The sequence below is a fragment of the Nematolebias whitei genome, chromosome 10 (genome assembly GCF_014905685.2).
Source record: "Nematolebias whitei isolate Nwh7 chromosome 10, NemWhi1, whole genome shotgun sequence".
Classification (NCBI taxonomy): Eukaryota; Metazoa; Chordata; class Actinopteri; order Cyprinodontiformes; family Rivulidae; genus Nematolebias; species Nematolebias whitei.
Genome location: NC_056507.1, coordinates 328,855 through 346,285, shown reverse-complemented (window position 1 = coordinate 346,285; position 17,431 = coordinate 328,855). Strand labels below are relative to the sequence as shown.

The following is a 17,431-nucleotide window of genomic DNA, read 5'->3' as shown; positions in this document are numbered from 1 at the left end:
CTATATCTGGACCTATATCTGGACCTGGACCTAGATCTGGACCTATACCTGGACCTACCATTCTGTGTTCGTCTGTCTCTCCTTCCTGTCCTCTTAACCAGCCGGTCAAAGCAGATGGTCTCTTGTCCTGATCCTGGTTCTGCTGGAGGTTTCTTCCTGTTAAAGGGAGTTTTTCTTCCCACTGTCTCCACTGTGCTTGCTTATGATGGGAGACTGCAACGAAGCCAAGATTCAACTTGTCTGCTGGATTCCTTAGATAGAGAACTTTATAAATGAGTAATGACACGAGACATCGGGGCTCTTCTGGGTTTGTGAACGCATCACAGACCGGAGAGGCCAGCGCTGTAAACTGTAACCTTTTCCTGCCATGATTTTAATATAACTGGTAAAACTTAGTTGACGTTTCCTTGATTTATTGTTTAGTATGAGTTGCCACTTCTGAGGGAGATTCGAGCCGGGGGAGGCAACGTGGGCTGGAGGCGGGTCCAGGGTCCGAGAGGGGGCCTCTGGGTGACCGGTGACCCGCAGACAGCCCTGGTTCAAACGCAACACTAAATGGATCTTATGTATGTGAATGTTCCTGTAAAGTCCCTGAGACAACTTTGTTGTGATTTGGAGCTATAGAAATAAACTGAATGGAAAAATTGAATTGAATTTGTTAAAACCAGGTCTCTCTTGTAAATGAGTCCTCGAGACTCAATGGGATTAACCTGTAGAAATAAAGTCTAAAAAAGTTAAATCTGGTCCTCTGGACATTCAAAAAAAAACCCCCAAAAAAACAAAGCAAATCAACAACAAAAAAAAAAATTTGATTTGCTTTGTTTTTTTTGTTTTTTTGAATGTCCAGAGGACCAGATTTAACTTTTTTAGATTTTTCTACCTGGATTATTGAGCATGCATCAGGATATGTAGAAATAAAGGTTGCATGAATAATGTTCTTCATTTTATGAAGAATCCTTTAAATAGGATAAATTTGTTTTCCTAAAATATTAAGAGGGACAATATTATCTAACAGTATAATTAACAATATCTTAAAAGTTGTTTATTATTATTATTATTTTAACAGCCGGAATAAGTTTTTTATAAAAAGTGACATGCCACGTGACATGACACGGCTGTTAAAGGAAATAGCGCCCCCTTCATTTCCGGAGTTCCATTTCCAAATATGGTATGGGTTGGACCCTGGTCTGTCCCCGCCCCTTTCTGTTTGCTACGCAGACTTGTCTGAGGAGGACAGGTCTCTGAGGAGGACAGGTCTGGTTCCAGAGGAAACGGTCGTTCTTTGAGGACACACCAGCACCGCCGGGGACGGAGACAGAAGAGGACAGCACCGTCGCGACCTGTCCTGCAGCCAGCTGTCTTCATGTAGGACAACAGGAAGTATATCTGCGATGCTCCGACATGTTTGTGACTCCAGGTGAAGCAGGACTAGGACAGGTCCGGTTCAGGCTCGGTTCAGGTCCGGTCCTGGTCCGGTCCTGGTGGTTGTCTTCTTGAACTCTGCTGATGTTTGATCCAACGTGAATGAAAGTACGGCCCGCGGGCCAAAGGCGGCCTTTAAACGATCTCCATCCGGCCCCAGATATCCTGATTGAAAAGAAATCAACTTTAAAAGAAGTTCATGAAATCCTGTATTTATGGAACGAAACCCAAGGAAATCTAAATTGAGTATCTTTGACAAATACATCTAAAACTTTTTGATAAACAAAGTCCAAAACATTTTTATCTTCAGAATTAGATCAAATAAAGCAAACGCATAGCTTTTTTTGTACAGATAAAGTTAACAAATATGTTGCACAAGAGCTACTTTACAGAAAGTATGTTCTAACGGATTTCTTTTCTGGTAAAATAAAAGTTTAAATAAATAAAAAATATTCCTAGCGGGTCTTATGGAAACATTTTATTGCCATTCTAACAATAGACGTGTCAAAAAACTTGAGTTGTTCTTTTTACACATGCAATGGACAGAGCTTGTTGATCCAAAGAGAGCGACACCAGCATCGTCTGGATTAGTGAAGAAATAAATAAGTCATTACAAAATTAGTCTAAAATATTACAGTACTTTTTTGTTTTCTTTCTGTTTTACATAAAAATAGACAAACAGCTGAGATCGACCTGCAACAAACCACGACTCATTTCTTCAGGTAGTTGTATATTTTCAGAACTGACACGTCCTTAACTTTATCTATATTCATAAATATTGATTTAAATCAGTAAAGACTGTAAACTGTAGAATATTTAATGAAATGAGCTCTAATTATCAACAAGTAGATTAATCTGGGATCAAAAAGTTTTTCTCTGTTTTGTACAAACCGGATTCCAAAAAAGTTGGGACAGTAAACAAATAGTGAATAAAACCTGAATGCAATGATGTGGAGATGCCAACATCTAATATTTTATTCAGAATAGAACACAAATCACAGATCAAAAGTTTAAACTGAGAGAATGTATCATTTTAAGGGAAAAATCTGTTGTTTCCAAATTTCATGGCGTCAACAAATCCCCAAAAAGTTGTGACAAGTCCATTTTTCCCACTGTGTGGCATCCCCCCTTCTTCTTCCAACACTCAACAGACGTCTGGGGACAGAGGAGACCAGTTTCTCCAGTTTAGAAATAGGAATGCTCTCCCATTCATGTCTAATACAGGCCTCTAACTGTTCAATCGTCTTGGGCCTTCTTTGTGGCACCTTCCTCTTTATGATGCACCAAATGTTCTCTATAGGTGAAAGATCTGGACTGCAGGCTGGCCATTTCAGTACCCGGATCCTTCTCCTACGTAGCCATGATGTTGTGATTGCTGCAGAATGTGGTCTGGCATTATCGTGTTGAAAAATGCAGGGTCTTCCCTGAAAGAGATGACGTCTAGATGGGAGCACATGTTGTTCTAGAACCTGAACATAGTTCTCTGCATTAATGGTGCCTTTCCAGACATGCAAGCTGCCCATGCCACAAGCGCTCATGCAACCCCATACCATCAGTGATGCAGGCTTCTGAACGGAGCGTTGATAACAACTTGGGCTATCCTTGTCTTCTCTGGTCCGGATGACATGGCGTCCCAGTGTTCCATAAAGAACTTCAAATCATGACTCATCTGACCACAGAACAGTCTTCCATTTTGCCACACTCCATTTTAAATGACCCCTGGCCCAGTGCAAACGTCTGAGCTTGTGGAGCTCGCTTAGAAATGGCTTCCTCTTTGCACTGTAGAGTTTCAGCTGGCAACGGCGGATGGCACGGTGGATTGTGTTCACTGACAATGCTTTCTGGAAGTATTCCTGAGCCCATTCTGTTATTTCCTTGACAGTGGCATTCCTGTTTGAGGTGCAGTGACGTTTAAGGGCCCGGAGATCACGAGCATCCAGTAGAGTTTTACGGCCTTGACCCTTACGCACAGCGATTGTTCCAGATTCTCTGAATCTTTTGATGATGTTATGCACGGTTGATGATGATAACTTAAAAGTCTTTGCTTTTTATTCACAATTTGTTTAGTGTCCCAACTTTTTGGAATCTGGTTTGTATTTGCCACGACATTAAGTCATGTTGTCTGTCGCATCAGACTGTCAGTTTGAAGAACAAATGTTCTGTTTGAGCTGTCGACCTTTGATTTAGTGCTTCAGATCTTATATTTTAGTGCTGTCGACCTTTGACTTGGTGCTTCAGATCTTATATTTTAGTGCTGTAAGCCCGAGCTTTAACTGGAGGAGAGTCGTCGTCACATGGAGGAACGGCAGAATCCAACCAATCAGGAACGAGCTGAAAGATTAACTTCCCGTCTGCGTCGTGCTGAAAGTTCAGAGGTCAAATCCCCCCAGGGCCGATAAAGAACAAAGTGACTAGAGGGAGTCTTGTGCGCACTACACACACCGTGAGCACACACTGGTGAAACGTGCACATCGGGTCTGTCTCGTACTAACTACGCTCCAAGAACAGCCCTGGAAATGTCTTTGATCTGACTTATTTTAAAGAATTGTTCTCCCCCTTCACTTTGTGAACCTCGATTTGACCCTCTGTTAGCAAAATATCACCAGGGTCTGTTTGTTTATCTGGTTGTAAGAAAACAAACGCTGCTATAATCCAGCTCTGCACACGTTGACCTAAAGTTTGGTGTGGGAGTAGCTGGGAGTCATCCACAACGTGCACTCTGAGAGCTACTCATTGTGTGAGGACTGTTGGAGGTAATACTGTCTGTCTGTTAGCAAAATATCTAATGAGCCACTGAAGAAACTTTAATGAAACTCTCACAAAGTGCCACTGGCTGAACTTCTACAACTGATTAACTTTGGCAGCCAGTTTAATGTAAGATGGCCGCCACACCCAGTGGACAGCAGCTCCATCTCAGCCACTTTTACAGATGTTGAGCTGGAGTGTGATGGTCCAGCAGCTGAAAGTCCTGAGTGACGCTTTTACATTTTAGCTGTGTGTTTACTCTGTGGCTTCTCGAGCGTTCTGTGTTGCACAACAAACGAAGGTTAAAGGTTCCCTCCAGCCAGGGAACTCTGAAACTCTTTCCTGGATCACAGCACGAGCTAGACAAACTCCAGGACCATAGAAAGACGGAAGAAACTAAATAAATGTCATTTTAGCTGCAACCAGCTGAAAACTGTTCATGTGAGCTGAATCTGAACAGCTGTTTGCTGAAAGCAGCAGAATAAGATGAAACGGGAAGAGAGGCCGAATAAGTGACAAAAAGCTGAAATTAACAAACAATGAACTGAAATGAACAGAAGTTAAAATTAGCACAAAGACACCTTCAAAAAAAGATTAATTTAGCAAAAAGAACATGAAAGGAGGGCGACACGGTGGCTCAATTGGTAGAGTCTGTCAGCTAGAAGGTCGCCAGTTCAAATCCCAGCCTGGGACCTTTCTGGGTGGAGCTTCCATGTTCTCTCCATGTTTTCTTCCACAGACCAAAAACATGCATGTTAGACTGATTGGTAGCTCTAAATTGTCCCCAGTTGTCCCAGTGATTGACTGGAGACCTGTCCAGGTGTCCATGTGATGGACTGGAGACCTGTCCAGGTGTCCCTGTGATGGACTGGAGACCTGTCCAGGTGTCCCAGTGATTGACTGGAGACCTGTCCAGGTGTCCATGTGATGGACTGGAGACCTGTCCAGGTGTCCCCCGCCTCTCACACAGTGACTGCTGCATATGGGCACCACCCTAACCCAGAAAGGAAGAAGCGGGTAAAGATAATGGATGGAAGTTGAAAGGAGCATAAAAAGTTGGAATTGGTAAAAATAAATTCTTTAAAAACTATGAAAGAAGCTGAAATTAGAAAAAAGAAGCTGAAATGAGCAGCAACAGGTTGTAAACTGCTCCATTCATTTTCAGTGAGGAAAACATGGCCGACACAGCTAAATCTTTCAAAAAGTAAAAACTGCACAAACGCCAACAGTCCCAGCAGGAATGTCGTGAATGAGCCAAATGATTTGAAACAGGAATTGTTGAAACATAAGAAAAACTGAGGGACGAGTTAGGAGCTGAAAACCCTCCAGAAGGTAACTGATCTGAAGAGATCTCAACAACGTTGCTACAAAGTGACTCTTGTGTCTGTGATGTCGCAGCATGGATGGGAAGCAGCATTGTGTGAAGCTGTCAGTGCAGCCGTCCAGAGGGCTCATGGATGAGAAGTTTGTCATCCTGGTCCAGAACGCCCTCCCTGGTTCCAAGCTGACTCTCCACGCCCTCCATCAGTGTGAAGACGGACACCACTGGCAGGCCTTCGCCCATTACTCTTCTGATGCCACAGGGGCTGTCAATGGTAAGAAGATCACAACCTTACGGAGCAAAGTGCATTAGGAAGTGTTGGCAGCGTTTTTCTTCGGCTTTACAGTTTCTGAGGACTCCAGTCTGGGCGGGATGTACTCGGGGGTTGAACCGATGGGTTTACTGTGGGGCCTGAAGCCAGTTCCAGGTAGCAAACCTGGACTCAGGTTGGTCAGCCGAGCAGATCTCATGAGCCACTAACCAACGTCAGAGCTAACTCTTGTGTCATCCGTCAGGATGAGGAAGAAGAACGTCCAGGTTCCCATGGTGGTTACAATCTCAGTGTACCAAGGTCACCAGACGGAGGGCTTTCTGGACCAGAGGGCGCTGGCTGCTGTGGAGGTGGAGCGCTGGTACATGGCTCCTGGAGTTCGCAGAATCCCTGTGGAGGATGGGCTCACCGCTACGCTCTTCCTACCTTCAGGTAAGTGGATAGGAGAAGGTAGCAGTTTCATCCAAGTTCTTAAAAAACAGACACACAAAAATTAGTTTTCTGAAATAACTAAAAACTGACAAAAGTATGAAATGGCTCGTTATTCCTGTAGCTCTGACCTTGCTGCTGTGTTCAAATGTATTTCCACACTTTCAGCTTTAATCGCTAATTTTATGCTTTAAAGAATGGTCATGAAGCACCGTGAGTGTGTGTGAAGGAGTGGGCGGGGCTTAAAGCAATACATCACTAGTGTGCACACTCTGGTTCCAAAAGTACATCATGGTATCTTTTGTAAAACTTTCTGCTGGCTTGAATTTCCAGCAGTGCGGGAAAGTGGTGACAAGTAGTCTAATATTAAATATTTATGGACTTGTCGATTTGCATTTTGGTAACGTTGAGTCTGTCTTTCTATTAGGGCTGAACAATTAATTGCTTTTGCAATAATAACACGATATGTTAAAACAAGATTTTCTAATCGCAAATGCTGCAATTTCACTGGTCATGTGATCTGGTTACATGACTTGTAAGTGAGCGGAGCGGGAGAAGTCAACGCTGCGCTTTGACCGGTTGCACAGTGGCGTCAGGCTCGACAGAAGCTGACGCATCTGAAAGTTTGGTACCAAAGAGGAGCAGCACGTCCGTTGTTTGGGATTATTTTGGCTATAAAAAGAAGATGCTGGGCAACGACATGTGTTGTGCTGAACCTGCCTTACTGCTGTTGCCACCTCTCGAGATAACACCACAAATCATTAGCAACACTTAAAAAAACACCAGAAAGAAAGACCTTTACAATAGTTGCATGGCTTGGGGGGAGGGGGGGTGCGGTAGACAAAGCTTTTCCTTAGTTTACACATTTCCCCAGGAGAAATTTGATGTAGGCCTGTTTTCGAGGCCAACCAGGTGAGTCAGATTCATATAATCCACAACTGTTGATTTTCTTCAGGCAGACTGTTTTTTCTTGTCAGCCTCGAGTCCTTCTGGTACTTTCAAGATCTGAAATGACCAGATTAGGGTGCATTTTACTGGTCCATGCCTATGAGCCCCTCCAAAGTTGTTTCCAACATGCTGGCGAGTCCCAAAGATGCAGGTGGCCTGCTATTCTCACAAATCACTTCCATCTTACGGTTTAGCTCGTAAATCAGCTGATTTTAAGTCCTCAAAGCACGAACCAAACCTTCACAAGGCAGGCAGCTTGACGAGGGCCAAGTTAGCTGCAGCTGTCTTCTTGTAGGTTGACTGACCAGGAACCAGCTGATTCCAAAAAGCAGGAAACCTGTCATCATAAATACAATTGTATACGTCTTTGGTGTCCTGAGATTCTCAGCGGGGCATGAGGGCTCTCCAGGACCCTGTCGCTTTGTTGAAAAGATTTTGTCGATTGCGTCTAGTGTCCAGTTGGTCAGATCCATAACAGTAGTTTTCATTTCAGAGGATGTGTGAAATAGGAGCTCCGATACACAGACAGAGCAAAAAAAGCAGGAGGAGAACAGGAGAGGGAAGAGAATGCCTCCGCTTCAAACGAGAGCGAGTGAGGAAAAATTATTATTATTATTTTTTAATTTAATATATTTACAATGCATTTAATTTACAGTCAATCATATTTACAATAAACAGTGTAATTTCATCTGAATGGCCATTCAATACTTAAATGAAACAAATTAAACTAAAGCACGCATGAGCTCTAAAGAAAAGAAAACAACAAAACAAATATTCATCACAACAATTCTTAGTCCATTAATATTGCCCATCCCTGCCCTCCTTCGGTTCATTAACCCCAGGCTGGGGTTTATTTTTTCATTCATTCAACCTTTATTTATACAGTTTAGCCTAATTGAGCCACGGGGACTCATTTGAAAGAGGGACCTGTTCCAGACAGAACATATAAAGTACAGACAACAAAACAGTAAACAATGATTACAATAAACCAGTAATCCTTATAATCCATGTACAAGTTCCAAGCTGATGCTTGGAATGGGGCAGTTCATTTGTGGGGGAAAATATACAACAGTCAGAGTTGTGAAACAAAAAGGAAAGTCATCAGCTGCACGGAGCCTCCAACCAGCCTGGGACAGGAGAGGCCCGAAGTCTTCACACTATTGTAGTGCACTCGTCAGTTAGTAGGCTCGAGGCCTGGACCATTAGCTCGCCATCACAGGTAACACCTGGCCTGTACAATAAAACAGGACCAATGTTTCAATATATACATATCTATCAATTTCCTTAAATGAGTCGATTTGTTTCAAGTGTGCACACAAAATTCAATAAATAGCACTAGCGGCACTATAAATAATTCCAAACAATCCATATGCATATGAAATAAATAGAATTAATTCAATATATAAAAATTATTTATATTCATGGAATATACAATAAATATACACCATATACATTTGCAATTTAAATATACATATAATATTTCAGTCCCCCAAACAGCAGCAGAACTAGTTAAAGCGTATGTGTCAAACTTGAGGCCCGGGGGCCAAATGTGGCCCTCGTTGACATCTTATCTGGCCCTCAAGATGATATGTGAAATGTAAAATACTTTTATCTCTTGTTTTTTTTTCAGTAATTTTTGATTATGATGTCAAAAGCACAACAGAGAACATCAAACGAGACCAATCAAACTCTTGTTGAGGAACCAAGAAAAGATGTTGGTATCTTAACTTGAGTTAATGTTTCTGAAATTGTCCCTTAGTTTGAAAAAGGTTTTAATTTTGGCCCCTTTTTGTGAGTTTGACACCCCTGAGTTAAAGTGTTAAATAAAACAAATATTTAAGGCACTTTAATTTCATTAATGTTTTCCTTTAAAAGTTAGTATAGACATATGGGTTTTACATTATAGTAGTCCCTCGTTACTTTGTAGTTCATTTATCGCTGACTCGCTCTGTCATGGAGAAGCTCTTTGCCTTTTCTCCTTCAGCATATTTGCAACCTTTCTGTGAAGGTGAAATGCTTATTTACCTTCATGATGTGTCCAAATAAGTTTAAAACCGTAAACTGGATCTATTGTTGGAACAAAAACAAGTAAAAAGTGTTTGAAAAGTGTTTCGTCACAGTTTAGTCAGCGTTTCAGAAAGACAAACGATTTTTCTGATTGTTTTTGTTCCTGTGACGCACCTGAAGGACCGGGACCTTTCCCCGGTCTCTTGGACCTGTGGGGTGGAGGAGGACAGTTGGTGGAGTACCGCGCAGCTTTGTTGGCTTCCCATGGAATCGCCTCGATGGCGCTCGATTACCTGACGTGTAAATTCACAATGGACACGGGGGAGCGAGTGGGCAACGACTACTTTGAGGTAAACCTATCTGCAAAAGAACAATGAATACGCCAACAATTCTCAGTCAGGTCATCTGGACAGTTTCTTTCTTTTGCTGAAAATATAGAAACTGTACCTGGATTATTGAGCATGGACTTTTTGGTTAACAATGAATACTCTGCCCAGTCTAGAATTGTTAGTATAGTTGTCAGTATTAGTTATCTCACCCTGAAAGAAACCCTCAAATTTCAATGGATTTTTATTTTATTTGACCAGTTTAAAGACCATTAATAATAATATTTTTTTTGAAAAGTCCACATTTGATTTTTTGATTGACAATTTTAGTCCAGTCCGGAGTTTTGTGAAGACCCTCCATAATAGGTATTTTCTGTTTAACCTTTAAAGATAATAATTTCACACAACACGGCGAGGTGGGTTTTTAGCGCTCAATACCTTTGCAAAGTGAGAGTCACTCTAGGTCAGAGTGAACTCTGTCGTTTTGCTCGGTGAGTCTGTATTTATTATGAAAAGTGGGTCATGAAAACAGGTCAGGTTTACATGTACAAAAATCTTATCAGGATGACGGTCAGAACATTTCAGAAGATTTAGCTTGTACAGATAGTTTCTTGATAAAACTTTCACTTGATGTAAATGTAGTCTTTCCAGAACTTACACACACAGCAACAAGACTAAATCCTAAGAAATTAACTTTTTGTTCAGTACATGTGAAAACAGATATTATATAATGAGATAGAAACCATTTTAAAATAACAGAGAAAACTCTTAACACTCCAGACCACCGGACCCTTCAGATCCGGTGGATGAAAGGGAGCCTTGTTTTCTGTCAAACTTAAATGGTTTGCAGACATGGAGGTTTATTCAATAATTAAAACAATTATTTTCTTAATTTTTTTATGACTACCTGTGAAAGAAATGCTCGTTTCTAAAAAATTTTTGCATGAGCTGACCCGGTGCACTCGCTAATGACGTCCTGCTCTGTGGGAAGCTAACAGCAATATGCCATGGAGCGACCGGTGCTGCAGTCTGCATGCATGTGAAGCAGCTTTTTAGTACTAAATGTGTACTTGTGTACATTACTGTCACTATTTTCAGATCTCAGATTATCTGGAGCCACTGAATCTTGTTAATACACCTGGATCTGTCCATCACTGCAACTTTCACTGTTTTTGGGTTCTGAATGATCGCGTCTTCATTAATGTTTCTCATGGTTCGATTATGGGGGCTAATTGTCACACTGTTAACTCCTATAATTGCACATCAGTCACAAAAAACTCAAGAAAATGTCTGATAATAATGTTGTTACTGCTCTCACGGATTCAGCCCAACCCTGGACCCCCCACTATTTATATGACACCAAATGACTTTAAGAACGTGTCTGGGCTTCATTTTCTGCATGTAAACGCTCGTAGCCTTCTGAGAAAACTTGATGCCTTGAAAATTCTGGTCAGTTCTTCTGGGGCAGATGTAATCTTCATCTCTGAAACCTGGCTCAACAGATCTGTACTCAATAATGACCTGACAATCAATGAATTTAAAATCTACCGCTGTGATCGTCAAAAAAAAAGGGGGGGGGGGGGGGAGTCGCTGTTTACATCAGAGATTCTTTGTTTGCTAGTCCTGTGTCTTCTAAAACAATTCCAAAACAGTTTGAAGCCTTAGCTGTAAATATCACCTTGAATGGTGGCCAGATCTTATCTATAGTCTGTTGTTACCGTCCACCCTCAGCAACACCTGAGGCTCTGTCCTCCCTGATGGAATTTCTTGGTAATTTAAAATTCAAAGAGATCCTTTTCAATTCAATTCAATTCAATTCAGTTCAAAAATACTTTATTAATCCCAGAGGGAAATTAAGTGTTGTCGTAGCTCATCATCCTGGTTTCATTCAAGAGCTGTTATAGATGCTGATAGCTGTGGGCAGGAAGGATCTCCTGCAGTGAAGCCGAAGAATCTGGCCACAGATACCGATCCGTCCACCCAGATCCATCTTGCTGTCAGATCCGGCGGTCCTCTCGGTCCTCCTGGGCAGCAGGATTGCCCGAATGCCCGAAAGAATTCCTCCCTGAGTGATGGTCACTCCTCCTAGCAGTCTGCAGAGCTCCACACGAGCCGAGTTTCTCACCAGCTCCAGGATCTCGGTGGTGAGGTCTCGAGCACCGCCGCCAGGTTGACGGGAATTTGTCCATGGCACCTCCTTTTCAACTCACGTGGGATTTGGGGCATCACTGCACCCTGCAGGTGTTGAGGGACGATCCTGTCCTTCTGCTTTCAGGAGCCGTGTCTCCCGCCAGTTCCAGGATCCGAGTGGTCAGGCGCTCAAGCACAGCTGGCAGGCAGATGAGAATGCGTCCACTGAACATCCTTCTCAACTCTTTTAAGATTTGGGGCTGTAGTTGAGATATTATTTGAGCTTTTGAGATGTTAATCAGCTGCTGTTGGTTGTAGAAAACTGCCTTATTGCCATGGTTACGCATCATAACAAATGTTCAAAACTAAAAAAGTTTCAGTAAAAATCCTTCCAGCTGCACAGCATCAGATACCAGAGGAAACAAACATCCAAAAAACATGATCCACATCCAGAAAAGAGGAATTAAAGTTTCCAAAAGCAAAATCTCAGAATGAAAGTAACAGAGCTTCTCCAACATGCAGCCACCTTGAGCGGCGCAATTCTAGAACTTCTGGCTGGAGACCTCAACATTGATTGGTGTAAGTCGACCCCCCTCTGTGATAAATTCAAGGAATGTTGCCTGTCTCTCAATCTTACCCAACTGATCAACTCTCCCACTAGATTAAACAAAAACCGTCCTGAAAAATCCTCCATCTTAGACCTATTTCTAACCAATATGCCTCACAAATTCCTCGGTACAGGTGTATTTGCCAATATCTTGAGTGATCATTGTGTGACAGCGGCTTTGAGAAATATTAAACTTCCACCTTCTAAGCCCAGATTAATTCAAAAAAGGGATCTGAATCATTTCTGTGAACAGTCATTCCTCTGGGATCTGTCTCACTTTGACTGGCATCGTATTCTGTTAACTGATGACGTGAACTCCGCTTGGAACTATTTTCATAATAGTTTCATTTATTTTGTGAACAAACATGCTCCTTTTCGTCAGTTCAGAATAAAGGGACGAGACAGCCCCTGGTTTACTCCAGAGCTAGCTGACCTCCTGCACAGGAGAGATCATTTTTGGGCCGCAGCGAGAAAATCTGACTCAGACACTGATTGGTTGAGTTTTCAACAGATGAGGAATAAATGCACAACTGCTGTCAAAGCAGCAAAACACAACTATTTCTTATCTCGGACCTCCAAAAATCTAAATGACCCTAACAGATTCTGGAAAACCATCAAATCTCTCTCAGGCACCCCCCAATCATCTGACCTCCCATCACAACTTCTCGTTAACTCTGTTCCTGTGTCAAATCAGCACAAGATCCTGAACTGTTTCAAACATTTTGTTGCTTCTAGTTCTTTATTTGACACAGTTACTAATGGAAGATCAGCCACTTCACTTAATAACCAAACTTCTTCAAATCAAATCCCTCCTACAAGTCAATCCTCAGTTAATCACAGCTTCTCTTTTTCTCCATTCTCAGTCAGTGAGGTCAATAAACTGTTAAAAGATCTTGATCCTAAAAAATCTGCAGGTCCAGATGAACTTCCACCTTATTTCTTAAGGCTGGCTGCTCATATCATCACAGTCCCTGTGACCCACATCTTCAATCTCTCCATGAGACAAAACTCATCCCAGACACTTGAAAACAGCCTTTGTTCTTCCTTTGCTGAAGGGAGGAGACCCCACCTCACTGAACAACTATGGACCAATCTCTAAACTCTGCATTTTAGCCAAGGTTCTAGAAAAACTGATAAACTCTCAAATCAAAAATGACCTGGACTCATTTAACATCTTACCTCCACATCAATCTGGTTTCTGGAAACAACACAGCACAACCACTGCTTCACTGAAGGTTCTTAATGATGTTGTTGAAGCACTGGATGCTAAGGATCATTGTGCTGCACTTTTCTTAGACCTGTCTAAAGATTCTGACACTGTGGATCAGAACATCTTGTGTCATAAATTCTCAGAAATCGGTTTCTCAGAACACACCATTGGTTGGTTCTCTAACTATCTTTCAGATTGGAGGCAATGTGTTCAACATAATGGTACTTCCTCCAGTTATTTAACAGTCAACAATGGTGTACCACAAGGCTCAGTCTTAGGACCCACCCTCTTTACAATCTACATACATAATGTAGGTAAAAACATCCCTAATGCATCCATACATTTCTATGCTGATGACAGTTGTTTATTGTCGAGCTAAAACTGTTGCTAAGGCTTTCCAGCTTTTGAAATTTGCGTTCAACATCATCCAGACTGATTTGTTTCGCCTTAAACTTGTCCTAAATGCCGACAAAACCAAAGGGATGCTTTTTTCAAACAGGAAGTTGGTCCCAGCAGTTCTTCCTCCGATTTTATCCTCAAATGGTGTCCCCATTGAGTTTGTTGATTCCTATAAATATTTGGGTATTTTGGTCGACTCACTTCTCTCTTTTAAGCTCCATGTGGAAAACTTGGTAAAGAAACTGAAAGTTAAACTGGGTTTCTTTTTCAGAAATAAATCCTGTCTAACTTTGAATGTTAGGAATCACCTTGTATCTGTGACTTTCCTTCCCTCCATTGATTACGGTGACATTATTTACATGAACGCTCCTACAAGAACCCTGCAGATGTTGGATGCTGCAGATGTTGGATGCTGCAGATGTTGGATGCTGTCTATCATGGTGCACTAAGATTCATAACTGGCTGTGATTATCGTACCCACCACTGCACCCAGTATTCACTGGTTAACTTGTCATCATTAACTTCACACAGACTCTCTCACTGGTACATTTCCATCTTTAAATCACTTCCTGGTCTGCTGCCTTCATACATCTCCTCCTACATGTCTCTGCGTGAGTGCAGCTACAGCGTGCACTCTCAGGACATCATTACCTGCAGTGTTCCCTCAGTGAGGACTGAACTAGACAAAAGGACCTTCTCCTACTCCGCTCCTGTTTCCTGGAATATCTTATAAAAAGATTTGAAGCTCTCGACCTTGACCTCTCTAAGTAGCTTTAAGATCCTGTTGGACTCCTGGCAGGGACCGATGCAGACATGGAGTTTTTGCTCTTTACACTTCCGGTAAGATGGCGCCTGTGTACATGGCTTGCAATCCACCTCTGCTGATGGTGTTCGTATTTTTGGTGTTTTTTTCATTTCTCATCTGTGACATCAACGCTTTGCTGGTGTATGAACGTAAACAACTTTTGGATCTTCGACTTTGTGGCACCAATGTCGCTTATTTTAATCAATACAAGCGTAACTCTGGACCCCCCCCCCCCCCGGTCCCCCGTCCCCCCGCTGCTGGCGGACGTGCCTGCTTACCTGCAGCGAGGCGCGCACCTGCCTCCCTGGAGACGTCGCTCCAGACGCTGTGAAAAACGCGCTGGCCGGCTGGTGAAACTTAAAGCCCTGCTTGCTGCCTCTGAAACATCCTCTCCAGCTGATGGTGAGCGTTTCCACCTCTGCTCCTGGCGCTGTACAGATCCTGTGGCACCGTCTGGTCCTGCTGTCGGGGTCCCCATCATCACACTGGGCCCGTGCGCGGCTGGGTTTCCTGCCGGAGGCGCGCATCTATCTCTGCAAATCTGAGACCGCTGGACAGGTCACTGCAACCACCTCCTCCTGTGGTGGATTCTACGAGGATGGCCCTGATAAATGCCTGATCGCTGGCTAATAAAACTTTTATTTTGAATGACTTTTTCTGCTGCAACCGACTGGACTTTCTTTTCATCACTGAGACTTGGATCTGCCCTGGTGAGTTCAGTGTTTTTCTGGAATTACTGCCTCCGGATTGTCCTTTTTTCAATGCTCCAAGGACAACTGGTCGTGGTGGAGGATTATTGGCTGTTTTTAAGAAACATTTCCACTGCAGACAGCTCCATGGTTCAGCTAATTACTCGAGTTTTGAACTGCTCTGTTGTGAGCTGGGCCGCTCCAACCCAGTTCTGTGTGCTATTTTTTACAGACCCCCCGGATACCATAAACAGTTTTTAAATGAGCTCTCTGACTTTCTAACTGGTGTTCTGCTCCAATATGATCGGGTTGTGATTTTAGGTGACTTTAATATCCACGTGTGCTGCCCAGATAAACCATTAGCTCAGGACTTTCTAGACCTCATCCAGTCCTTGAACTTTGTGCAGAGTGTTGTTGGTCTGACTCACCAGCAGGGCCACACTCTAGACTTAGTTTTAACACATGGTTTGTCTGTTTCTGATTTAGAAATTGGTGACACTGTTTGTTCCGACCACAAACCGGTTTTATTCAACACCTCAATGATTTGTGAACCTGCACCTCCCCCCACACCCAAGCCCTGTAGGATTTTTAACCCTTCCACCGCCACACTCTTCTCTTCCATCTTTGCTGGTAATTCTGTTTCAGACTCTGAACTCTCTGCGGGTCTTACTACAAAGGAGTTGCTTTCTCAGCATCAGGAGGCGTGTGTACAGATCCTGGACTCAGTCGCCCCGTTAAAGCTCAGGAATCGAAAACGCACGCCCCACCCTTGGGTAAATGAGACCACACGAAAGGCAAGATGCCTGTGCAGAAGAGCTGAACGCCGATGGAAAACTTCAGGTGTCTTTTGAGATGTTAAAAACATGTTGGAAAGCCTATCAGACCACCGTTAAACAGGAGAAAAACAAATGTTTCTCAAAAATAATCAACTCAAACAGTCACAACCCCCGCGTTCTTTTCAGCACCATTAACACCATTAACTCCATTAACACCATTCTAAACGTGCCTCAGTCTGCCACCATTGAGGCCTCTGTCGACACCTGTAATAAGTTTGTCAGACATTTTGTTGAAAAGGTTGAGTCTATTAGGTCATCAATTCCACACTCCACAGCCGACCCTTCAGTTCTTGTCCCCTGCTCAGCAGTCTTCAGTCACTTTGACCCATCTCACTCTCATTTTTAATTGAGGTCGTTGGTCACATGAAACCCTCAGGCTCCCCTGCTGATCCCATCCCTGCTGCATTTTTTAAACAATCAATCAATCAATCAACCTTTATTTATACAGGTAAATCCCATTGAGCCTCGAGGACTCATTTACAAGAGAGACCTGATTTCAACAAAGAAAGATGACAACAATGGACAACAGCAACAACAATAAGCAGTTATAAAAAACTCATACTACAGTTTTTTTTTTTTTTTTTAACAAATAGGATGGCTAAAAGGAAAAGGTAACAAAACAAAAACAGCTAGGTTCCAAGACAAATGTAGAAAACTAACAACAGGAACATGTCTGCATTGGTCCCTGCCAGGTGTAGACATGTTCCCGTTGTTAGTTTTCTACATTTGTCTTGGAATCTAGCTGTTTTTTGTTTTGTTTTGTTACCTTTTCCAAACAGGTTCTACCGTCAACTGGACCCTCTGTTCTTGCCATTATTAACAGCAGTTTGGCTACAGGTGTGGTCCCTGATGTTTTAAAATATGCAGTGGTAACTCCATTAATTAAAAAAACCCAGACTTGACCCTGCAGCTTGTTCAAATTTCAGGCCAATCTCAAAACTTCCATTTCTTTCTAAAATCTTGGAGAAAATAGTTTTTAGTCAACTAACCAAGTTTTTGAATGTAAATGGAATTTTTGAGATTTTTCAGTCAGGATTTAAACAACTGCACAGCACCGAGACAGCTTTAGTAAGGGTCTGTAATGACATTCTGCTAGCGAATGACTCTGGTCAGTCTGTGATCCTGGTACTCCTCGACCTTCAATCAACCTTTATTTCTACAGGTAAATCCCATTGAGCCTCGAGGACTCATTTACAAGAGAGACCTGATTTCAACAAAGAAAGATGACAACAATGGACAACAGCAACAACAATAAGCAGTTATAAAAACTCATACTACAGTTTTTT

General features: G+C 42.5%; 1 protein-coding gene across 2 annotated transcripts in view; it reads left to right on the top strand.

Moving 5' to 3' along the window:
- The first annotated feature begins 1,203 nt into the window (after nt 1-1,203).
- LOC119415365 (peroxisomal succinyl-coenzyme A thioesterase) overlaps nt 1,204-17,431 on the top strand; it is a 41,518-nt gene continuing 25,290 nt past the window's right edge. For both annotated transcript variants that reach the window (XM_037682496.1, XM_037682497.1), the window contains exons 1-5: nt 1,204-1,365; nt 5,566-5,762; nt 5,835-5,934; nt 6,004-6,191; nt 9,324-9,493. In XM_037682496.1, coding sequence (XP_037538424.1) covers nt 5,567-5,762; nt 5,835-5,934; nt 6,004-6,191; nt 9,324-9,493 — 654 coding nt within the window. In that variant the 5' untranslated portion in view covers nt 1,204-1,365; nt 5,566. The remainder of the gene's footprint in view (nt 1,366-5,565; nt 5,763-5,834; nt 5,935-6,003; nt 6,192-9,323; nt 9,494-17,431) is intronic.